General features: G+C 42.3%; 1 protein-coding gene across 2 annotated transcripts in view; it reads left to right on the forward strand.

Moving 5' to 3' along the window:
• RNF130 (ring finger protein 130) overlaps positions 1-26,343 on the forward strand; it is a 159,645-nt gene that overhangs the window by 48,590 nt on the left and 84,712 nt on the right. For both annotated transcript variants that reach the window (XM_075274981.1, XM_075274980.1), the window contains exon 2: positions 8,388-8,582. In XM_075274981.1, the coding sequence (XP_075131082.1) occupies positions 8,388-8,582 (195 nt within the window). The remainder of the gene's footprint in view (positions 1-8,387; positions 8,583-26,343) is intronic.

Below are 26,343 nucleotides of genomic sequence, written 5' to 3' on the forward strand. Positions count from 1 at the left end.
TTCCAAAAATGTTATAACTCTTGGGCTTTATTCATAAAATAGCAAAAAACTGCAGGGGTGAAGAGGTTGTCCAGACAAAAAAAAATATTTTTAAGTAGGCCGGTGGAGATGAAAAAATTCATATTCCCCTTTCTCGGTGCTCTGGTGTCTTCCCATTGTGATTCAGTCCTGCTGCTCAGCTGTCTTCTTGAAGTGAAATTCCTTTCCGGCCGTGATGTCCCATCTCCTTCATTGAGGCCATTGACGTTAGCAGTCACTTCAGCCGGAAGACAACAATGGACTGGACCACCCTGGGAGGCATTGGAGCACTGAGGACAGGTAAGCCTGGGTCTACATTCATTGGAGACTCCATCACAGTGACCACCAAAAATTGGTGGAGAAAAAAGTCCTACACGGATTACTTTTATTTCTCCGCCACTTTGAGTTCTAAAATGTTGGAATACCAGTGGATCCCATTATATTTTATGGTATCTGTGGGTGTCCATATGTAATTGCTGTTTTAGTGTTCCAGCTCTCTGTTTGCTCGGGTTCACCGATAAACCAGATTGATGGAGTGCTATCACTAGTGTGAACTTAGCGTAATAAATGGACATGCCATATATACTCGAGTATAAGCCGACCCGAATATAGGCAGAGGCCCCTAATTTTACCACAAAAAACTGGGAAAACTTATTGACTCGAGTATAAGCCAAGGGGGGAAATGCAGCATCAACTGGAAAATTTCAAAAATTATAATGGTCGGAGTTTTTGGGTGCAGTAGATGCTGGGTGCTGGGGAAGGAGAGGGGGTGTTTTGGTTGTCTGTCTGCCCCTTCCCTGAGCTTGAGGACTGTTTTTTCTTCCCACACTTGGAATTCAGCCTGGCTAAATATAGGGTATCTGCAGTGCTCCTATTAATGGATCACTTCTCCCAGGCTCCTAAACAGATCCAGAGTATAATGGCAAATTTGGTTCATAAATATTCAGACCAAACAAAACTGCTGGGAGAACCTTGCAATCTCATGAGGTTCACCCAACGCTTTCTCATAACAAAACGGGTGTGACCAAAAGAATGAAGATTCATTGTGAGATAGATATATATATATATATATATATATATTATTTATTTATTTTATATATTGTTGTTTGCCCAGTAACACACATTCTTCTTGTGCCAGTTTCTTCTGAGATATTTCCATGTTTTTCCCTCCCCCTTCCCGTCACCTATATATTTTTTTACACCGCCATTTCTTTCCATCTGTATAATAATTTTAACGCTTGCAGAAAAAATGTAGATAATTGATGGTCCTGAAAGAAGGCCAACGATAATTTATTTCACAGAATGTGCAAACTGGCTGGTAGGAAAAATGGTATGTTAACTCCAGCACTCAGCCTGAAAATTAGAAATTGCCAAGTGAGAGAGAACAGACAGCATCTGTAGGTTGCACATGATCTGGGTTTTAATAGGCAGCCATTATTCTTGTCCGCCCCGGTTCTAATGTTTTCTACAAGGCAGATCTGGACAAGAACATGACTTGTATCATAATTCTTCTATCCTCATCCACTTTGTATTAATTGCACAAATCGCCTTCGAAGCCATTCGTGACGAAATGCTAAGTATGTTTTTTCTCTTTATTTTACCCCGATTGTTCCAAATCATCCTTAGTTTACTACGCCGGTTTTAATAAAGACGTCAACTGGCTCAAGGGACGCCTGAATTCCCAAGAGGTTTCAGCCTCTTAACCCCTTCCCGCCGATGACATTTTTTGATTTTCGTTTTTGACTCCCCTCCTTCTAAACCCCATAACTTTTTTATTTCTTCTCCCAGAGTCATATGAGGTCTTAATTTTTGCGGGACAATTTTTTCTTCATGATGCCACCATTAATTATTCTATATAATGTACTGGGAAGTAGGAAAAAAATTCAGAATGGGGTGGTTTTGAAGAAAAAATGCATTTCTGCAACTTTCTTACGGGCTTTGGTTTTACGGCGTTCACTGTGCAGCCAAAATGACATGTCCCCTGTATTCTGTGTTTCGGTACGGTTCCAGGGATACCAAATTTATATGGTTTTATTTACATTTTGACCCCTAAAAAAAATTCCAAAATGGTGTTAAAAAATTTTTTTTCCAAAAGTCGCCATATTCCGACGGCCGTAACTTTTTTTATACGTAAGTGTACGGGGATGCATAGGGCGTCTTTTTTTGCGGGGTCGTGTGTACTTTTTAGTTCTACCATTTTCGGGAAATGTTATTGCTTTGATCACTTTTTATTCAAATTTTTATCAGAATTAAAACAGTGAAAAAACGGCGGTTTGGCACTTTTGACTATTTTTCCTGCTACGGCGTTTACCGAACAGGAAAAATATTTGTATAGCTTTGTAGAGCGGGCGATTTCGGACGCGGGGATACCTAACATGTATGTGTTTCACAGTTTTTAACTACTTTTATATTTGTTCTAGGGAAAGGGGGGTGATTTGAACTTTTAATACTTTTTATATTTTTTTATATTTTTTTTTACTTTTTTTTTTATTTATTTTTTGCATTTATTAGACCCCCTAGGGGTGTTGAACCCCAGGGGGTCTGATCACTAATGCAATGCATTACAATGCTAATGCATTGCAATGCATTGCAAAAAATCATCATCTCTTTTGCAGGCTGTATACACCAGCCTGCAAAAGAGAGAATTTGCAGTCTGGCTGGGAGCCCTTAACAAGGCTCCCGGCTGTCATGGCAACGGGGGGTCGGCCCTGGAGCATGCTCCAGGAGCCGGCGATCCCTGCCAAAATGGCGGCGCCCATGCGCCGCCGGGAAGATGGCGCCTCCGGCGCCTTTGACAGCAGCGCCGGAGGGGTTAATGCCTCCGATCGGTCCGGGGACCGATCGGAGGCATTAGAGCCGGGTGTCTACTGCTTAAAGCAGTAGACACCCGGCGGCTATGACGGCCGCCCGGCTCCCGGGCGGTCGCCATAGTTACAGACCCGACACGCGCCGTACTATTACGGCGCATGTCGGGAAGGGGTTAATAAATCACTCTCGTGCGCCAGAATTAAAACCTATGCCAGTGTCTGGCTGTATGTATAACTTTCATCTGCTTTTTGGCTTAAGTTCTAATAAATTTGATAGACTGAGGCGTTCCCAATGCCCATTCTCTCTGACCTGCTTTTCCCACTTTGGCAAAATGTCAAGCGAGTTTCAGAACAATGTGGCACATATTTGGTGCAAGAAAGTGCCACATCAACACTGGCATAGATGGGGTAACAAATCACCCATGGTCTTTAGCATTTAAGGGATCTTTGGGTATCTTCTAGGAGATCATGCTTGCAGTCTACCTGTAAACTGAGATCCTCGGCAGTGGTCGCACATGACCCCACAGGGTATCTGTATAGGAAATATAATATAGGAAATAACTCGCTGGAAATAATGTGCTCAGTTGTTTCCTATACAGGTTTCTCAGGCCTTCCACTTACAAGCAGGAGTAACCTGTATTCATACTCTCATACGTCTCGAGTTTGTTCTTGGCCATATACTGATGTGGCACATTTAACTTGACTGTAATAACTTGCTGCCACATGGTATCTCATCACCAAACACAATAGGCCATGGAGAAAGTCGAGTTGTAGTTTTGTCATAAAAACGAAAAAAAAAAAGGAGAGAGCGACACTGATTGTCACATCCAGTGGTCATATACAAACTTAGTATTAGGTGTTACCCTTTATTCCAAATCTGAGCCCTCGAGTTTTACAATCACATCCTCATCGATGTGCATTATTTTACACCGCTAGAAAGCAGACAGTGCGCTGAATTCAATGCACTATCTGCATTCTCAGTATGTACCTCCCTGGTGTTACAAGTCCATGGAAGAGTACTGTCAGGGGCAGCGTTCCTCACAGCCCAGAGATGACACTAGACTGTAAGGCCGGCCCTTCCGAGAGTGGGGAGATATTGGTGCCGTAATTAACTGCACCGATATCCCCGACATCAGACACATACTTAGAAAACGGACTCTAAATTCAGCACAGTCAGCTTTTTTGCGGAATATAATACCATACATCGATGAGAACATGAAAGGTACTCTTTAATGCCCAGATCAAACATAGTAGATTTATTATACAAAGTACAGATGTCCCAGGATGAAGATTAAAATAAAATTCAAAATACAAAAAATTGCCATAGAAAAAAAAAATTCACAAAAAAAAAATCACAATCCAGAACAGAAATGCTCTACATCCATTGTAGTTCTGTGCCACAGAGTAGTTGATGTGTTAATGTGGTGGCCAGATTTTTTTTGTTTTTTTTATCCTTCGGATAGGCTCTAAATATCTGTTGGTGGAGCATACGGGCCATTTCCGACACCTGTACTGTGCAAAGCTCGGAGCCGGTAGCACTTGGTATCACTCACTATTTAGTGGGCGAACACCGGTACCAAAACTCTACTTACATTGGCATTAATGGGAGCGGAGCTGGAGTGGCGATGCCTTACTACTATACAGGGCATGGAGGCATTTTATTCAGGTTCCATACAGTGCATAGTATGAGCGTTGGAAGTGTCTGTGAACTGTGAAGGGTCGCCTGTTGGATATTTATAGCCTTTCGTATAGATAGGCAGCCTCCAGGCCACCCCTTTAAGTATCAGTGCAATTTTAGCACATCTCTACAATTCCAGGCAATAAGTGTTTTTTTTCAACTTTTTCTAGGAGTATCCCTTTAAATCGCTCAGGATATATCTGTTTTAAGTTACGGGCGCTCATTGTTCTCCTGTGAAGTCTGTGAACGCCAGCGACTGAAATAACGGTTATTTCCTAAGTGGCCGTGTTGTCATTTGACGGTTAATTGAATATCTGAACATCAAATAACGAAACAAATCAGCTCTTTAGTCGCCGCTGCCCATAACATCCAATTCCCTTTAATCACTACTAAAGAAGGCGCCACAAAGAGACGAGGAGCCGGCTTTCTTCTCCATCTCTGATTCAGCATGATCTAATTGTAAAGTGATTTTCAGATATTTTGCTCCCTTCTCTCCAAGGCGATGCATTTGTGACAGGTAGAAAGAACAAAGCGCGGTATTATATGCCGTACGGTGTTTGTTTATGGAGTGTGAGGAGTTTTTGTCTTCTTACAGAGCTGATGCTTTAGTTGCGGCATGAACGAGGCTTTCAGAAGATGTTGCCTACAATTTTCTTTCATTATTAGAACATTTTTCTGTATTCTGTACTTTTTTCTTTTTTTTTTTTTTACAGCATCATTTCATTCCTTTTAACAAAAGGTGGAAATATAATAGACAACAACTGAATATAGGTTTTTCAATACTGTCCTCTTTGGTGTTGCTCCTGTGATTTACAGTGTCAAGCAGCTTTGCATGGGCGGGACTATGCGGCGTGATTGACAGCTATGGCCCCAGGTCATATTGTACCACAGTTCTCTGTACAGGTCACCATAATTCTCCGGTCACAGCTCTGTTAGAGTCTCCGTAGGAATTGAACTTGGCAGGCTAAAAAGTCCTAGTCCTGGTTATGCTGGATTCATATTAGCGTTCAACTCCATCATGAAAGCAGGACTTTTTTCTTCGCCAGTGGAAACCCAGCGGACCCCTATTCTAGGCTATGGGGCTTGCGGGCTTTCGTTTGTAACCGCTTTTTAAGCAGATAAAATCTCTGTCTTTTGAGTCCCCATGCGGACCCAAAGAATGGAAACCCCGAATACTAGCGTGAACCTAGCGTTTAACTTCTTTGTTCACATCTGTCATTTTAAAAAACATCAGACGCCTGACAGATCCAATTGTACTCAATGAGGTCTGGTGGGCTTCGCTTATTTTTCTGCTATTTTAATGGTCGGCCTGTCTCTTGTTCTGGCCTAACACGTGTGAACGTAGCCTCATATAATAGACATTGTCATTTCTGTGTCCGACCAAATATCATTTTGGTCTTGCATATGAAAAAAAGGAGAGAAGCAACGGCCCATGTGGAATAATGTATAGAGCAGGCATGTCAAACTCATTGTACCCCGAGGGCCACATGAGTAACAAGAGATTGTTGCGAGGGCCACACACAGCAGCTAATGGCTAGGGCCTAGGGGACTGATCACTAATACCATGCATCGCAAAAATCCGGCATTTCTATTGCAGGCTACATAGAGTAGTCTACAATAGAAAGTATAGAATGACAGGCTGGAACCTCAAAAGGCTCCCGGCTGCCATAAAAATGCACGCAGGCCCCGAATCTTGCTCTGGGTGCCTGTGATTGCTGGTAAAATGGCACCTCAGTTAAAGCTGGCAGACAGTGCTGGGGGGTGGAGGGTGCTGGGGGAGGGGGCTTCTGGATGTCTGGCCCTTCCTTGGGCCTGAGGACTGTTTTTTCCCACCCACTTGCAATTCTTGCACTTGGGGGTTAATAGGAGCATTACAGACTGTAATGCTCCAATTAACCCCCAAGTGAAAGAATTACAAGGTGGGTGGGATAAAAAAAAACAGTCCTCAAGCCCAAGGAAGGGCCAGACAGACATCAAAAAGCCCCCTCCCTCAGCACCCCCTCCCCCAGCAACCAACCCCCCCATCATCATAAATCTAGTATTTATCCCCTAACCGTAGGATAGGGGTTAAATACTTGAAAAATCACAATTTCTTCTGCAGAAGCTTACCTGCTTCTGCTCTTCAGCCTGCACAGCGGTCTTGTGAGACCGCGTAGGACGCAGGCACATGTCGGGTGCGGGCCTGATTATGTGGCCACGTCACCCGGCGTGTGGGGAGGAGGGGGCGGAGCGGAGCAGGCAGGGAGACCTGCTCTCTGCGAAGGGTGAGGGGCGGCCGCTGGAGCAGTGCTGCGTCCAGCAGGGCCGCCCCAATCCACCGCTCACTTTCCAAGTGCTGATCGTGAGTTTTGTACATTTGCGGCCCGCACAAAAGTCTCAAACTTTGTCTCCAAAGTTTAGAGACAAAGTTTGAGACTTTTGTGCGGGCCGCAGATGTGCCTGTAAAGGGCTGCATGCGGGCCGCATGTTTGATATGCCTGGTATAGAGTATATATTTTTGTAAACCGTATATATGCTTGTATAGTATGCATGAGCAGTGTATGGAGTATATATGATTGTAAGCATAGTATATATGTTTGTACAGTTTGCATGGGCAATGTATGCAGTATGTATGCATGCATGTTATACCTTGTAAATTATGTATAGGGTATGTACGACATACACATATATGTCTTATATTTATGGGTAATACATGGAGCATGTAAGCTTGTACGGAAGTGCTGGATACGTATGGAGTATGAGTGGTTGTATATATGGATTATGTATGTTCTGCCATCCCTCAGAGCTCTATTACGTGCTTTCAATTACATTAGGCCTGGCATTCATGTGAATCCGGAATAGGGAAATTAGATTAAAGCTTAGGCAGCAGGAGGCCTCTTGTCCCTGACATTTGCGGGGTCTTTTGGGTTAGTGAGATGGGAAATAGGTCAGGGGTCCTTTTTTTCCTAGTGTTTGCAGGAGACAAATTCTTATGCATTTTTTTTATGTAGCTCTTGGGTAAGAGAAAGCATTGTGAACCTGTCTGTGAGATGCTATATATTAGTATTCATGTATGAAGCCAGGTTGTGCAGCAGTCCGAGAGCTGAAATAGTAGCCGTGCGTCTAGTAATACAGTCAACGTAAAGCTTCACTGAGCAACGCCATAGAAAATGACTATCTCTTACTGGTTCATGGAGGAAAACAGGGGCGGGTTGGCTTTTACTGAGAGTTTATTGTACCTTATCGGCCTTGGACAGACAGGGTTGAGGTCAGGTCCGTGCAGATGCCGTCCAAGTTCCTTCATAACAAAGTTGTCAGATCAAGTCTTTATGGAGTTCTGTGCACAATTATAGTGGGAGAGGAAAGGGTCATTCTAGGCACAAAGATGGAAGCGATTATGGTCTAAAATGTCTTTCTGTAGCATTTATATTACATAGGGGGTCAAATTCTGAAATTTAGGCTGACATCTTAATCCATTGAGTTGCAGTCACCAGTGGTTTTACTTAGGCCCTATATACATGACCGTAATTGTATCCGCAACTGTGGATCAGCCATTGTGGATAAAAGTGCGGACCCATACATTTCTATGGGCCTATACACACAACCGACATGCGTCTGGCTATAGAAGGGTCTGCAAATTCTAAAGCATGTCCTATATTTGTCCGCATTTGTGTGTAGGAAATCTTATATACGACTTTCCAGATGCAACGTAGGCATGTTCACGTGTGCGATCAGTATTAATGGACCGTAAATCTAATACATTTGTGTGCATGAGTTCTTAGACTTCACCTGCTCTGGGGCTGGGACGCCATGTGACCGCCATTAGTCCTAGATTAATACAGATAACTTCATTGACACTGTGTTTCATTTTCCTTTATTGACTCCTCTTCCTTTTATCTCTGCAGCTCCAGACAGACAGGGTTGTGACTCACACATACGTTTCCCTGTCCCTCCAAACACCAAGCACTGGATTGCCCTTCTGCAGCGAGGAAACTGTACCTTTAAAGAGAAAATCCTTAGAGCCGCATCCCATAACGCCACCGCTGTGGTCATATATAACAACAATTCCAATGAAGACACCGTAACCATGACTCATCCAGGTAAGGTCAGATGTCTGGAGGAAAGATTATTACTGGAGTTGAATCCTGCATCGCAAAATCTTATTGAAGTCCCATTGTGTACATTCTGATTCGAAGGGACATAGATGATCAATCATTATGCCATATAATGTGATACAGTAGTATTCTCTATAATGGGTGTAGTTTTTGTATATAGTTGCTACCGTACTGGGATTTGCCCAGTTTTGGCATTTACTGCCAACCTTAGTTCCCTTATAATATAAAGTCTGGTGACCCCAGCCAAACCGTGCATACCATTTTTTTTTCCTGCCATCTTGGAGAACTAAGCCCAGATCTTCTGTGGATGTAGGCTTTCTCCAATCCTTCATGTAATCCCAGACAGACTAGATGCTGGTGAGATCTGTCGGGGCCATATCATCACTTCCAGGACTCCTCCTCCAAAGGGCAAAGGTCACACCAAATATTGATGGAATTTAGATTCCTCTTTTCTTCATTCACTTCATTTTGTTAAAGAGGACCTTTCATGTCCTCGGGCACATTCGGTTTTATATACCGATAGAAAGCTGACAATGTGCTGAATTTATCATACTGTCGGCTTTCCTGTTATATGCCCTGGGGGAAGAGCTATTGGTGCCGTTTCCGATAGCTCTTCACTGTCAGAAGAGCGTTCCTGACAGTCTAGTTGGGGGGGTCTAGCTGTGAGAAACACCCCACTTGACAGTATTGTCCATAGTTCTCTAGTGTCTGATGGGGCGTTCCTTACCGCCCAGCCATGATGCTGAGCTATGAGGAACAATACCCCCACACACACAGACTGCTTGATTTTTTTGAAGAGCCCCAATGGATGTATTTGTGACTTAATATTGACAATGCTTTGTGGGTAAAACACGTGTTTTAGTCCATGTCATCCAAATATCCTGTGACATCTGGCTACAGTTTGGGTCCCTCTTCCTGTTTGAGGAGTCTCTGGTTTTGCGCTGACATGAGATTTTTTTTCATATTCTTTCTCAATTAATAGTCATGTGTCAGCAACTAGCCTGCAATCGCTCACATGTGATTTTCTCATTTTTGCACTAAACACCATTTCCAAAGATGGTGGATACTTCTGTCAAGAGGAGCATCCCTTGCTGATTCACTGTTTCCGTTCACACAGTGGAATCGGTCACTGATTTTGAGACAGATTCCGCCCCAAAATTAGCGGAAGAGTCCACCTCAATTCTGCCTCCCATTGTATTGAAGGGGATTCAGAGATCACAGAAAGACGCATGTAGAGTCTGAAGCTCGAGACTTTCCACTGCTTAGTCTTCCTCAAATTCCTATTCATTTTCCGTAGTATGAACATACCCTTATACTTAGTATAAGTCCTAAGCTAACAGAACATGACACATTTATTCAATTTTTGGTGTTTTTTTGGGAATCCTTGTGATCTACACTCGGCATACCACAATATCGTGCCTAGAGTGCTACTTTTTTGTTGCCCAATTTGGGCGCCGAAAAGCAAACCACAGCATCAGTATTAGGAAGTGGCACAATTGGGTTGAGGTGGGGTTCCCTGGGTCCACCATTGCCTTGTGTGTTTCCTTATTGCAGATAATATTCCCTACAAGACTACAGCATCAGAGGTCTGTAATTGCTTCAGAAAGAGTGTCATATTTGCAAATGTGTATTGATGTTCTCCTTAGAAGAGCCCTACGGTTTACCATCTTATCTACTTCATCATCTCTGGCAATCTTAACTGCATTCGTTCAGAAGCTTTGCTTAGTATCTTATCTGGAAATGGTTAGATAAATGCTGACGTAGGATATATCCTCCTCAACAACAACAAAGCTATTAAAGCCAGCCTGTCAGCTGAATATATAGTACTATGTAAGGGCGCCAAATTACAGATACATAATCCGTAATCTTAGTAGTCAAAATGGCAGAAAATAATAATTGAGCTATAAAAGAGTACACTGCACTTATAGTAATGGGGGGGGGGGGGAGCTTTCCTGAAGCCCATCTCCCCTATACACTGTAGCCTGTCATTCGAGGTCATGGAGGTATCTTTACTGAGTCTATAGCAAATCTATACCATCTTATCTATTCTATATAATCGGAAATAGCACCAGGGTAGTTGTATGTATGTCAGTAACAGATCGCAAATTAAAGGGAGTCTCTCACCAAATCCCAGCATATCAACCCCGCCCTTCCAATAGATAGTTTAGGGTCACTAGAAAGAGCATATCAACCTAGCTCCTCAGATAGATAGGTTACGGTTATCAAAATCCACATATCAACCCAGATCCTCAGATAGGTTAGGGTCTCCAAAACCCAGTATATCAACCCAGCCCCTCAGATAGATAGGTTAGGGTCACCAAAACCCAGCATTTCAAGCCAGTCACGCAGATTGATAGGATAGGGTCACCAGAAACAGCATATTAATCCAGCCCCATAAATGGTTATCAGACACCTAAACTAACAGCATTGATTGCTCAGGAATGGTGGGAGCTAGAGAACAAATTCCAACTGTGCCAAAATGGAGTGGGCACTTATTAAATGATGAAAAGAGCTGTACTTGTTGGGGGTCCTCTTTAAGTTGAGCAGGGTGTTGAACCCTGACTACTTTTAATCAGTGCACATGCGCCGCAGGCTCAGTAACACATCTCAGACGACTTCACTGCTGAGTGGTGGGCATGCACAGTGGTAGTCAAGCCTAATTTTCCAACTTGTTTGGGCATTTATGCCCAACACGCAGTAGTTGTGTCGCCCTGTTATTGCAAATATTAGAGCTATGACTATTTCAACGACTCTTCTCCTTCTGCTCTTTTTAGTATATTTACTAGTAATGGAATTGCTGGCCTTGGTCTGTTCTGTCCATGTACAAAATTTGCAGAAGAGAGTCCGGAACAAATCCTGCAGCTTTTACAGACAAGACCTTGGGGGATAGGTTAATGATTGAACAAAACTCCATGGTCTGCTAAATGTATCCAGTGTGCAGGAGGAGCTGAGCAGCCCTGACAGCCCCCTAATTCCCCTGTCCCCTAGAGGTGTCTGCTGCCAGGTACCTTCAACTCAGCAGCTACACTTTTAACCCCTTCCCAGTACTTCAGAGCATTCTATCCTTTCGAAGGATTCATGGGTGATGTTTGTTTTTGGATTAGGAGCTGCAAGTGAAGAATTTCCAGAATTATGTGGCTTGCGGTAAACCATACATTGCTCTCTAGATTCTATAGATTGTAGGAGATGCACTTCTGCCCAGTATGGCCAGGTTACTGTATAGTTGTTACTGTCCTATATGTACTTTGTTGGTACAGACCATTGCACACTCTTATTGTGGATTTATTGTGCTCAGGAGAAGTTAAGTTGGTACTAGGGCTTGCACAAAACGTGCTGTGATGAATATAAGAGCAAGCTATTGTTCTGTGGTAGCAGCCATTTGGTCTTTGTTGTACTGACTATGGGGTATTCTGTATTTCCAAAGTTTTTATTCTTAGAGTGCTACAGTAGTTTATTTTTCCACTAGGTATAGCGACACTCACTTTTCTCAATGCCCTCAGTGCAATGTTGTGAGACAGTATAAGTAGTTTATTTCTTTATTTTGCAGTCTGTTATATTTTTACTTTTTGTGACAAGGGACAGATCAACTTCTGAAAATATTTCCTGGATCTCGGTCCTGTTTTTGCAGTCCTCCTCCCACTTTCTTCTAGGCGTCTCCAGTGTAAACAAGGTGTTCTTTTTTTAGCTCTCAGATATATGAGGAATGTTGTGGAAGTACATGGGGCCACGTGACCATATCCTTATTGGTTCCAGTTGACAGCTATGTCTAGGATCACTGCTTGTGGACTTTGTACACATTTGCAGAGTGTTAGGAACTGGTTTAAAGGGGCTCTATCAGCAAAATTATGCTGTATGTGACCCACATATGCCTGAATAGGCTATTCAGGTACCACTAATCTAATTTTAACACACACACACCCCCCCACACCCCCCCCCCCCCGGTTTTAAAATAATACCCTAAAAACGAATATGCAAATTATACTACTGCGCACGCATCGGCACCATTTTTGTTGTAGTTCTAAGTACCCCTTAGAACTACGCAAGATGACGTCGGACAGTGCAGAACCCCCACCGTGCACGGTATCATTTGAATAATCGTTTTTAGGGTGTTTTAAAAGGGGGGGGGGGTTAAAATAAGATTAGCAGGGCCTGAATAGCTTGATAGAGCCCCTTTAAAGTTAAGAGTTTAGTGGGGGGTTTTCAAAGTTACTCGAGGATGCAATGAGGCTTGAGAGAACTGGTGAGCTGGCAGCATTAAACATTTTTATGGGTATATATACCTTCAGCATCTACAGAATATTTCAAAATTCATATAAAGTGTTTTGTTTCACAAAATAACCCTTATCACCAGAACCCGGCACATCAAACTAGCCCCTAAGATATCCAAAGAAAAAAATAGATTTGAAGCTCACCATGAATAATCTGACGTCCATTTAGGGGTGCACGATAAGCTTCTGGACAATGAAGCAAGAGTAATGATGAATAAAGTGAAGAAAAATCGGCATCACTCCTTGGACGATATTGAAGATATTCTTTAATTCATATTAACAAAAATACAAAAAGAGCAGTGAAAAAGATAGAAAAGTGATGAAAAAAATGGCATTTTTTAATGTTTTTTCATCACTTTTCTATCTTTTTCATATCGTTCGAGGAGTGATGCCGATTTTTCTTCACTTTATTCATCATAGCCCCTAAGATAGGTTAGGTTCGCATGAATTAAACTTTGTTTTTTCTTGTGAATTGGTGCTTCCTTGTCAAGATTAGGGTTGAGCCAATCTTGAAATTTCAGGATCGTTTTTAAAATTCGATTTCCGATCATTTTCCATTCGAACTCGATCCCTATTCCGATCCCAATGCAAGTCAATGGGATTTTTTTAATAATCGAAGATTGGATTTTAAAAACGATCCTATTCACTACACAGCATGTAGTCCAAAAATTGAAACAATATTTGGACTCCACGCTGTGTAGTTATTAAAAAAAAAAAATCCCCCCTGGTGTCTGCTTACCTGCACAGATCCGCTGCCGCTCCCAGTTCTTCTTGGTCCGGTCCTGTCTTGGTCTCTCCTTCACAGGTCTTCAGAGCGCCGCCACCTCCCTAGGCTAATGTTAGAGATGATGGAAGTAGGCGGGGCTTGTTGTGGTTTAGGAGAGTGTGGGCAGGGAGATGTGAGTGCATCACGTCTCCTCTCACAGTACCCGCCCACACTCTCCTAAGCCACAGGGTGCTCTGAAGGCATGTGAAGGAGAGAGGACCGGACCCGAAGAGGGCAGCGGCAGCACTTCTGTGCAGGTAAATTGAGCGAAGTTCGCGAGCAGATAGATACTACTGTACATTGACTTGTCTAGTAGATAGACAAGTCAATGTACAGTTGTATCTATCTACTCGCGAACTTGCCTTGTCCTTCTCACAACAGTGCAGCACATAGTGATTTACCGCAGCCTGCCCCTCTTCTGCTTTGTCCCTGTTTTACCGTATATTCAGCTGAGTATAAGGTAAAAAAGGGACGAAGCAGAACAGTGGCAGGCTGCGGTAAATCCATAGGAATGAATGGACGCAGCCGGTACGCAGGGGTTAAACAGCCGGCCGCTTCCATTCATTCCTATGGATGCTAAGCTTTTCCCACAATGATTGGCCAATAGCCAAGCATTGTGGGAAATAACTTCCGATCTCGATCCCGCCCGAAAATATCGGGATCGGAATTCCGTTCGTGAAATTTACTCGGTCGCCGATCGGAATCCGAACATTTCCGATCCCAATCACTCAACCCTAGACAAGATATTACTAGTTTTGTCACGATGGGTTGTTTGGAACAAGGAGGCATTGCCCCTTACCGCTTTGGAGCAATGGAGATGCCCTCGTTGCTTCAAAGAGTTTGTTTGTATATTAACAAACATAATGATTCAGTTGACCCTAAGGGTCTGTTCACATGGAGTTTTTTTGCAGTGGATTTTACATGGAATCCACCTCAATATCCTCTGCCATAAACGTCTCTCATTGACTTCAGTGGGAGCTGCTCGTTTATCTTTTCTGTTAGCTAGTAGTGGAAAAAAGAAGCGACCTGCCATATTTTGCAGCAGATTCCGCGGCTGACTCGGCTGTGGAATGAGGCTCTCCTTTTTTTTTTTTTTTTTTATATTGATTCTAAGCATAACTTTGAGATAACCATAGAACATATCACTGCTTTTAGGATTTCAGTTGTGGTTCGATCACTACTTGGTCTGATTTAGCTAATTTTTTATCGCATGTTTTCATTAGCTTTTATGTGTTCTGTTACTCTGGTTACCATGATTTACTAGAAATTACTTGTAGACACTACGGAATAACTCTTGGCATCTACTTAAGTTGGACGCCCTCGACTACAACTGCAGTGACATCCCAGAGACATTGCATATGGTGCATTTGTTTACATGGCATGTGATCGTCACGTGTCCCAAACGCTCTGCAGTCTCCCACTCGCTGTAAGTAATTTGACAGTCTTCCTTTTTTTGTTTTCTGTTCTGTCAGTCTTGGAATGCAAAATACCTGCAAAGACAAAAATCCAGGAAGGCAGCAGTCTTTGTTTACTGCCGTGAGAATAAGGATTTCACAGCATGTCTTATATGTCTTATTTATCTTGAAGGCATGAAGCTCATTTTTTAGGGGTTGTCTGGATGCATCTTCCTGGAGAATTCAGTCCAACAATTTACTGCATGGTCGCTTATTGACTTGACTGGCAGATAACAGATCATCACAAGGGGTTCAGCAGTAAGAAAGCCAGTAGTTGGCACATTGGCTATATGGCTACCCTAAAAGGTGTTGTCCAGGATATACAGTTTTTGCCAAGAAGTTTGGGAAAGGTAAAAAACAAAAAAAAAAAACAATATTCGCTTGTCCCCCTTGATCCAGTGTCTCCCACTGTGGTCCAGTCCTGCTTCCGGGTAAGTTCTTGCCGCACGTGACCACTGAGTCCAAGCAATAAGTGATATCCCAGTTCCTTTCTTAGTGATGCGGACACTTGAGGCAAGGACTTCCATCCATACACTATAGACATAGGTTACATGACTTTGGTAGCTTAAAGCGTCTCTAAAGTTTCAAGTTACTTTTGAGTTGTACGGCATCAGAACATGGCTTCTTTTTATTACCAGAATTAGCTCCACAACTGTCCACTGGTTGAGTGTGGTATTGCAGCTCTGCCTTATTTACTTCAATGCGGCTGAGCTGCAATACCACTCAAAACCTTGTGGACAAAGTGTGGCACTGTTTCTGACAAATTTTTGAAAAACCCCTGAAGACCTCAAACAAGATGACTTATTCTAAAATAATCTGCCAAAAGAAATGCCTTATTTTTCGTGCTTTATAGGGGAATTTAAATAAAATTGAAAAACTCATGTTGTCCTTTTTAGCATTGTCATAGTGTTATGGTGCCAGTATTTGCATTTACATTGTACCCTGCAGCATAGCTGCTGGATGTTATTAGAGCAGATGGCTGCTCATCCTGTATGGTGGCACTGGGAGATGTAAGGGGTCAGCTCACAGCCACTGGTATACTTGGATTTCATGGTGACGTTATCTATTAGGCTCCGGCGCTTGTCAGCAGCAAAGTGAAGAAAACGATCGTGCTGCACTCTATTTATAGCTGGTTGTTGTGTTATGTGATAAATGGCGCTAAAGGAAAAGTTCATCACTTGGGAATAGTCGTAGATAGATATATAATGGGGTTTTAATAAGTAAATAATATATAGTATGCATGTATGTGTGTTTTTTTTTTTAAAAATATATATATAATTTTATAATCTGTAGTGCGGTCCATTGGGCATCAGTAGTATCTGCCATACCATGAATTTGGTGCTATGTCAGCACAATGGAACCAGATCGGAGTCAGAATAAACTTTGTAGGGTTGTTTTACAACTAAGAGATGAGAATAAGTAATATTAAGGAATTGGGTATAGTAATTGAATGTAGGAGTAGATGTCAAGATTTCCTGACAACACCACCACATGCACAGGGGCATATCATGGCTTTGTATCATCTCTGAGTTGGAAGAAGCCATATTACAAGACCCATAGATTTGTGTGGGATTTTGCCTCTATGGGGCTATATGCAGTTGCATGGAGTTCATACATGAAGTTCTTTCATATTGGTGAGGTTAACAGGGGGTAATGCAGGAACAGAGACAGTTTATTCAGGAATTCCCTGCTCTGAATGAGCTATATTACCAAATCAGCTCCCCTATAGTCCCAACATAGTCCCAACATTTAGCTTTGTATAGAGTACCTGGCTACCAGAAGTCTAGGTGCGCTGCCTCTATTCACTCCGCTCCACTCCGGGTGCAGGTTCATAGAGCATAAAGCATAGTCTTGTGACCAAGAAGTGGAATGAGACACCACCATTTCAAAAGAGAATTGTCCTGTTCCTGTCCACCATCTTACATAGGGAGGACAAGCCAGATCCTGTCTATCAGAATTTATAGTTATCGTATATAGATTTTTCTCATTTGTGCAAGGAAATGGCTGAGACCGCTGTAGGCACTGCAGAGGCTACAGACTGCAAGTACGCAGCAGCATTCATGTCACAAGCAATGTGTGAACTCCAGCCTGCTGCTTGGTGGGTAAAGGTGACCGGTTGGTAGTAACCTTACATCATCTGCTTGCGCCAAAAAGTGCCTTGTTGCAAACGAAAACTGTCGTGCCTAGTATAGTATATTCCACCTAGTGATCCTTTATCATCACTTGCTCTCTATGTAGTATTTCAGGGAGAGGTAGATGTGTAAAGATCCCCATATATTATCTATAGGGGATCTGCAGGAACTCTGTGACAACAGCAGGACACACAGTGTGGTGGAAATTTCCTGTTGTCACCGCTTGTGCTATTGCTATATATAAAACCAAGAACCAAGGGTTCGTACTGAAGTGGAAATTTGCGCCCACTGGTAAAGTAGTAGTATGGGGACTGGAATATCCAATGAAGACTAGATTTATTGAAGAATAAGAGTAATACAACGCGTTTCGGGCTTTCCCACCCCTTTCTCAAGTGCAAAACAAGCGAGATACGTCAGGCCAGATGAATGTTGCATCTGGGCTGACGTATCTGGCTTTTATTCTTCAATAAATCTAGTCTTCATTGGATATTCCGGTCTCCATACTACTTCTTTACCAGTCATCCTATCAATCCTATCCCATGATCATCCTATCAATCTTACAATAATCTTTTACTACTTGTTACTTATCCATAACACTTAAAGCGCTCGGTGTCTCTTTTGTTTTTCCTTGTGCTGTTGCTATGCAATGGCTCGGTGTAGTTCGCACATCGGCGTCAGGTATTATAATTTCAGTATTGACGTGGAGATCTTGGTTTTTACCGGTATTTTCCTGCAGAAGCAGTATATACCAGTATATACTGCATATACTGTATCGTGCACCTGTAACCTTTGTTTCTTATGCACAAGGTCATACACACTAAAAAAGTGACTAGCGACAGTAACATTATGGTAGGTGTATAGTACGGAAATAGACAAGAAGAGGCCAAACTGCTCCCCACATCCTGTGTGTGCCGCATGTAGACGTGTCATACCCATGGGACATGAGGTCTAGTTTTAGACGCTTGTGGTGACTTGTACAGTGGACTGTGAAAATGTCTCTAAATTTGTATGTCAACACAATTTTAAAGGGGATTTCCACTGATTTTTTGTGTTTTTTCTGCAAAAAATTTAATCATTAGTGCAGGATAAGATGTAGAATGACTTGTCTAACAGTCACACAAATGAACCAGCAGCCAGCCATCTTGAAATGAAACAAACAAAGGCTTAAAGGGGTTTTCCAGGCTATACATCTGATGACCGATTCCTTAGGATAGGTTATCAGTTAAAGATCGGCAGCTGTTCTGGCCTTGGAAGTGGCCGCAGGCTCTTCAGTGCTGTACATTTGTATATTGGCTGACTGGCTGTACATGGTGCTGCATTTCAGCATTCACTTGGGTTGGAGCCAAGGCGCCATTTTCCTGGAGGCTTATGGACACCTCCATTTTTGGTAGGATCTGTTACCATAACAGCCGGGAGCCTATTGAAGGGTCCCAGGCTTGTCTGACATTCATTTGTATGACAGGCTGCTTTATGGGGTTTGGAAGGCAGGGAGTCAAAAACAAAGCTTGAAACAAAAATTGAAAATCGAAAAAATGCCACCAGTGGGAAAGGGTTAAGAAGCAAAACAATGTTAACCAAGTGTATCCAATCCCGGAGCATGGGGATGAGTAAGGACATCCAAAGTCTGGTCTGTGGTGGAAGGCTGTAGCTCTGAATCTATCAGGTTCTGGCAACGAATGTGCTGTTAAATGGACCCATAGGACCCCCCTTCAGACTCGATGCTGAAAATGTCTCTGCTTGGTGGTATTTATTGAGGTTTCTGTTATGATGTTGGGGAATTAGACTAGAGGTTGTAGAATAGGTCTAGAGTTAAAAAACATGGCAGGATATTCTTGTCTTTGGTGGCTAGATCCGACACTTAAATTAGAGGCTTATTTTGATGTTGATTTTTCGGTATAGCATCCCACCATGTTGATGTGGAAATAACTTGGGCATGTTGTTGACATTTTTACATGTCTTGTATGGCACAGATTACAGTGAATTTGGCCATTCCATATGTCATTCCCTCCTTCCTTATGCTTGAGGACATCGTCCTCCTCCTTTCCAGTAATGAGTTGACTTCAATGTAACGCAATTGTCTCTGTTTAGTCAACAGGCTGCAGCGATGTTTTGCATTTTTGAAAATCCGAAATTAGACAAGTTGTTTCAGTAGCGAAAACCTGTCGAGTTCTCCGCTCTGGCACATTACCAGAAGCTTTTGTCTGGCCAGAAAACAAGAGTGCGAGGATGAAGGAGGATGATGTTCTACAAAGCGTTTTTGGGAAAGCTTGGCAGAGTGCTGCTTTAATTAACTGCTTTGTTTCAGCGTTAACCAGTACGTTGTGTGGGTGTGCGTGTGAGCGTGCGTAGATATATCACTACATGCCTAGTTGAGAGAATTACGATTGTATTATGTTTTTCACAATTTCAAGATGTTTACCTCCAGAAACTGAATGGAAATGTCCCCGATTTACTAATCCTATCTGATTTGTATCCGGTGCATTTAAACAGTCTTACAGTGGGCCTATTTTATTACAGTGGTGAGGTTGGATAAGAAATTTGGCACATCTTTATATATCTCTATTCTAGAATATACCATCTATGTGTTGGCATAGTTTATACCTAAAATTTCTGACCTCATGTGCCAAAAACATGTCCTGCTCTAAAGGTGGGTTCACACTACCCTCTTATAAAGAGGCCCATTCATGTCTTCAGAGATGGGCGGTATTATATACCACTAGGCAATGTGCTGAATTCAGTATTAGTTTTGGCACTGATAGCCCTCCACTGTTAGTAGGACAAGCCTTACAGCCTAACATCTTCGCTGCCCATCTCTTAGAATATGAAAGCTGCTCTTTAATGTCCGGTGCTGTCATCCTTCACGAGACCGAGACTAGAGCAACGGACATCAAAAGACTGATACAGACCCTCTTTGTCAGGTGCCCGTCTTCATTCAGCCCCATAAACATGAATGAAGAAAGTGTCAGTCATGTTTTGTATAGCCCACGGTCCAATAATGTCATAGATCAGATGTTTTTGTTTATTTTGCCAAAATGTGAATAGGTTGGATGTAAATGGTTGTAATAAGCTACAACAATATGGCTTCATGTCTCTATGTTGTACTTGACATTTGTGACTATGACATGTTTGGCCATGAAGTCCGCGGACATCGAACTCCTCGCCAGTTGCATAGAAGCAGATCTATTTTCTTGAGATGTGAATCTGGTTTTCCTATCCATGGGTTTCAGCTGGAACTATAATAAGATGACATTAATTGAATTTGGTCCTTTTGTTTCCAGATGTAGCGGAGGAGTGTGGGAGGGAGACTGCCGGCTGGAAATAGAATGAGGCCAACTTCATGCAGATAAAAATACACCGTACACAAGAGGGATTTCAGCTTTCCTCCGACATCAGCCCTTTCCATACATCAAAATGAAATGTGAACAACAAGGAAAGAATGGGAGCAAGTAACAGGAATGTTCACCCCCCTCGGGTCCCTGTTTATTTATCCCGCGTCCTCCACATGTTTAGGCCTCTGTAGCGTTGCTAGAGAGTAGTCATGGGAGATCTTCTAGCTCAAGGACCACAGGAATACTCTTGGTTAATCAGTAGATTTCTTCAACTATGGCTAGTTAAGGGTTAATCTTGAAGTTAGATTAGATGGCGTCTCAACCAATTTACACCAGGCTGTACATTTTTTTCCCCTGAACCAAAGCTCCAGTACCCCTGCTTAGACTTTAAGGGGTCTTTCAACACTTTTGTGAATTTTTTAATACATTTCTGATGCCCCTATAATCGCTGTAATAAAGCATCTCAGATATTTTTTAGTGTTTCAGGTTTTTTTTTTGGCCTGCAGTACATTTCTGTCATCAGAGACTACGTCTCCTATACTGCATTGGGGTAGCATACCAACTTGCTCTTGGACTGCCCCATACAACACCCTATTAGTACAAAAGATCTCCTCTCCAACTCTCAGCAACATCTTTAGACTCTTGGGCTATAACCTGAATTTTTAATAAAGCACCGACCCCATAGTAACATTGAAATATTTCTTATTTTGAAGATTTTTTTCTTTGGCTAATGTCTACTGGCATACTCCTGGTTTTTTAGAATTTTTTTTTTTTTTGTAAACCCTTCTTTTGATCCACAGCAGGTTCCTGTGGTGAGAGACTTCCACTGCATTGGGGTGGCATTCCTACTTGCTCCAGGATCCCCAGTACTGCTCCCTATTGGCACAAAAGACGGCCACTTCATCCTCCCAGAACCATCTTTATACCCTAGGCTGTTGTCTGAAGTCTGTTGTCTCAAGTGTATGGCTGAGCAAAAACCATTCTGCTTTACGTTATACATAACAAACTAAACAAGCAATAAGGCATACCATCTGTAAGGGAGATGACCTTTAGGGGTCCACATCAACTAACCAGCAATGAAATTGGTCAGTCTGCAGTATTTGTCAGTGTACGTCACAGTCATGCATGGTCATTGGACAGTACAATTTTGGTTCTTAAAAATAACATTCTGTCTTCTGTCACCACTAGAGGGAGCTGTATGCAGGTTTTCAATGCTCTATATACTATATAGTATGTGGAACAAAAATGTATTGCTAGTGCCCCAAAGCTAGGTACAAGTGACACAAGTTGAAATTGACTCTGTAGTTCTGGCCATAATAAATTTAAAGGGATTGTTCAGAAGTTAATACTTAGTACCTGTTCTTGGGGATCATTATCAGATCAGTGGAAACCTGACAGCCGGCAACTCCACTGATCAGCTGTTCAGACCTGTACAGAGCTGTAAGGAGATGGACCCATACACTGTGCAGTGGACGTGACCTTCTATTACAGATCCTGATGACTTGCAGTGATATCCTTTTGGGTTTGCCAGCGTGTCCAATGTTTTGATGGGGAAATAGATTTGCAGGCTGCAATTTTTGATGAAATGTGCGACAGTCACAACTACGTACATGTGAACATAGCCTAAGAGGATATATGAAGGTAGTGGCACCGTTTTGTGTTAAAATACAACACCTCAATGTATATACGGCAACAAGGTATGAATAGCAGGCAAAGTGATGTGGTATATAGGTGGTGCTCACTGTTCAAAGGTTATATAAAAAAGTCTTGGGCAAAAAATTGTAAAGGGAAACAGGGCACTCACCAATCAAAAGTAAAATTTTCAAGCTTTAATTCGTCATCATTAAAAAATGGCACTTAGACAGCATACACAATCGGAGATGGATTAAATGGAATGCAGAGACAATGAAGCAACGACTGTTTCGTGCTAGACGCACTTCATCAGGCTTCCTAAAGTACAGGTGTGTCTACCTGCCCTGTATACTGATGTGGGAATCACACCCACCTCCGTATTCTATAACACCAAAACATTTAAAACATGTTAAAAAAAACTTTTCAATGCATTACATTCCTATACACCAACATTTTTCACATTGCACCAACTTTATTTTCATTTAACACAGCTTTGTACAACTTTTTTACTACTCTTTCTTATGCAACGGCCCTTCTACACTCACCGGCCACTTTATTAGGTACACCTGTCCAACTGCTCGTTAACACTTAATTTCTAATCAGCCAATCACATGGCGGCAACTCAGTGCATTTAGGCATGTAGACATGGTCAAGACAATCTCCTGCAGTTCAAACCGAGCATCAGTATGGGGAAGAAAGGTGATTTGAGTGCCTTTGAACGTGGCATGGTTGTTGGTGCCAGAAGGGCTGGTCTGAGTATTTCAGAAACTGCTGATCTACTGGGATTTTCACGCACAACCATCTCTAGGGTTTACAGAGAATGGTCCGAAAAAGAAAAAACATCCAGTGAGCGGCAGTTCTGTGGGCGGAAATGCGTTGTTGATGCCAGAGGTCAGAGGAGAATGGCCAGACTGGTTCGAGCTGATAGAAAGGCAACAGTGACTCAAATAGCCACCCGTTACAACCAAGGTAGCCAGAAGAGCATCTCTGAACGCACAGTACGTCGAACTTTGAGGCAGATGGGCTACAGCAGCAGAAGACCACACCGGGTGCCACTCCTTTCAGCTAAGAACAGGAAACTGAGGCTACAATTTGCACAAGCTCATCGAAATTGGACAATTGAAGATTGGAAAAACGTTGCCTGGTCTGATGAGTCTCGATTTCTGCTGCGACATTCGGATGGTAGGGTCAGAATTTGGCGTCAACAACATGAAAGCATGGATCCATCCTGCCTTGTATCAACGGTTCAGGCTGGTGGTGGTGGTGTCATGGTGTGGGGAATATTTTTTGGCACTCTTTGGGCCCCTTGGTACCAATTGAGCATCGTTGCAACACCAAAGCCTACCTGAGTATTGTTGCTGACCATGTCCATCCCTTTATGACCACAATGTACCCAACATCTGATGGCTACTTTCAGCAGGATAATGCACCATGTCATAAAGCTGGAATCATCTCAGACTGGTTTCTTGAACATGACAATGAGTTCACTGTACTCCAATGGCCTCCACAGTCACCAGATCTCAATCCAATAGAGCATCTTTGGGATGTGGTGGAACGGGAGATTCGTATCATGGATGTGCAGCCGACAAATCTGCGGCAACTGTGTGATGCCATCATGTCAATATGGACCAAAATCTCTGAGGAATGTTTCCAGCACCTTGTTGAATCTATGCCACGAAGAATTGAGGCAGTTCTGAAGGCAAAAGGGGGTCCAACCCATTACTAGCATGGTGTACCTAATAAAGTGGCCGGTGAGTGTATATTTCTTATAGGTCTGGGTAATTTTTAACTCCACCCCCTTAACTCCGCAAGCCTGCAGGACAACTTAGTTTCCATACAGGTTTGCTAATAGCTGAACCAGTTTGTATGTTATAACCAGCTGTCAATCAACGAAGCAGCCGATTAGAAAGGGGGCTACGACCCTCATTGCAGGCAAAAAAAAAAAAAATTTCCTTTTTTTTTTTTTTTTTTTTCCTTATCCCTTTCCCTTTTAAAAAATTCTGACCTTCACTGTTACCAACAGAGGCTTCGTAACAACCGGGCCACATGAAGAGCAGTTATAATACAAAACACGAAAAAAAGGAAGAATAGACTACACATCATAATAAATTCCCCTATGTCTAACTCCATCATAAAAAAAAGAGAGATGCAACCTGACTGTCCAAAAATACACAACCCCGATATGTCAATCAAATATGATACGGGGACTAAAAGGAGAATCATACCAACCTTCTAAAGACTAACCCCTTCGACTCCAACTCTACCTACAAATAGCAAAACGAATTGCTATATTGTAGATATGCCGCTAAGATCTTTTAATATAAATAACCCATTCTGGTCCCAGACAATAAACAAGAAATCTACAAACTACCGACAAAACTTATAGAGACTATAGATACAAGTTTGTATTCAATATACCACCGATCTAAATAAACCGACCAAACTCATCATTGCAGACTCTTTAAATTACAAAAGTACGGAAAAATATATTGACTAGGTATTGAGAGCTCTATTCAAAGAAAAATATTCATATCTATCCTGTCGTTTAGTCCAAGTGGACCCGTCGCTTCCGTTTTCAATATGATCTTACCCTCCTCTTGCAAGAGTTTCTTTCCCCTATCACCCCCTCTTGGCAGAGGGGCTACATGCTTTAAGCCGCAAAATGTCAGACAATCGGATTGTGGGTCACCTGCCAACCATGTCTCTTTGTCTTCACATTCGTGCTCCTTTGTCTCTGAACTATAAATTTGAGTAATCCATGACAAAACTTGTTTGCCTGGCATGCATCGCCTGCCAACCTCATCAGATAGGCTTGTCGCAATGTTGTGTAACCGTGTGATTTACCTAAAACTGCCTTGAAAGCTTTTATCTATCTGGACATGTTGTGAGTTGTAGTTTCCCAGGTTACACACAGTAAGGGAAGGTCCTGTGTTGTGCGCTGATTTTGCACGACCGTTGTTTTTGGTGCCACTGGACCAGAAGTTCGGAGACTCTCTGGCCTCAGCAGCCACATGTATAGTAGTGGTGATATATCTCCGTACCCCATATGTGACCACATGAGTGTTGAGCCTTAGCGCTTCTGGTCTGGTCAATGACTGTCACTATAGAGATCCCAGCGCTTTTGTGAATGTAGCCTTATATTAACACACTATGCGCCTTTCTTAATAACAGCCCCAATTACTTTAGCAGTTTAGGTAAGTTCACATTGGAGTCTCAAATGAAAATCTCTGGATGACACAGTGCAACTTTTACATCCGGCGGCTTCAGTTTAAAAAGAATGGACAGCTGACAGATCCCACTACAATCACAGGAGTCCATCGGGCACTGCCGGTGACCTATATTTAATTGGTCATTGTGTCCGTTTTTCTGATTCACTGATGGACCAGAACAACGGACACAGCGGTGCAGATGTGAACATAGTATAATCTGTCTCTGCCTAGCTACTAGTCACTTGGCTGTTCAGCTCAGTTTGATGGTTTTGTGCTGACACCAAAGTGAATTGGGTTTAAGAATGGGTTTGGCCTTTTTAGTTTTTGTCCCCAAAATTTATCAAATTGAGAATCTTTAACATTACTGATAGATTAGGCCATTCCTTCCTGTGTACTAACACTGTTATGATCTCTGTAGATGGAGTGAAATACAAGAGTGAACACGATGGCGCCTCTCATAAATTTCAGATTTGACATTACCTTTTAACATTTGTCTGATGTTGGCAAATGTGGCTGTTTACGTGAAAAGGGCCCAGATCGTCGATACTAATTATAGAGAAAATAGTCCAAAACATATTTGGGTAAAAAAATCACAATTTTGTTTTATGCAAAAATTTTATTTAAAAATATGTCAATTGTGCTTTCAATATAAAATTTTTGCTGTTTCGGACAATGTTACACCATAACCGTTACAATGATACCAAGAACTCCATATCGACAGTGTGGGCCCTTTTCACATAAACAGCCACAAATACTCCCGTGATTGATAAGCGCTGCAGCTAGACATTGATCTGTGGTTCAGCATTTCATCCCGTCACTGTGTACAACCATGAGGGTTGTGGTTGTTTCTAGGACCATCAGAGGTCAGTGTTAATGCTACAGGGTACCTCTGATATGGAGGAACTTCACGAAAGTATCAAGAAGTAGCTTTAAAAAAAAGTCAGACCTAATTGTGT

This window comes from Leptodactylus fuscus, chromosome 5 (assembly GCF_031893055.1).
Source record: "Leptodactylus fuscus isolate aLepFus1 chromosome 5, aLepFus1.hap2, whole genome shotgun sequence".
Classification (NCBI taxonomy): Eukaryota; Metazoa; Chordata; class Amphibia; order Anura; family Leptodactylidae; genus Leptodactylus; species Leptodactylus fuscus.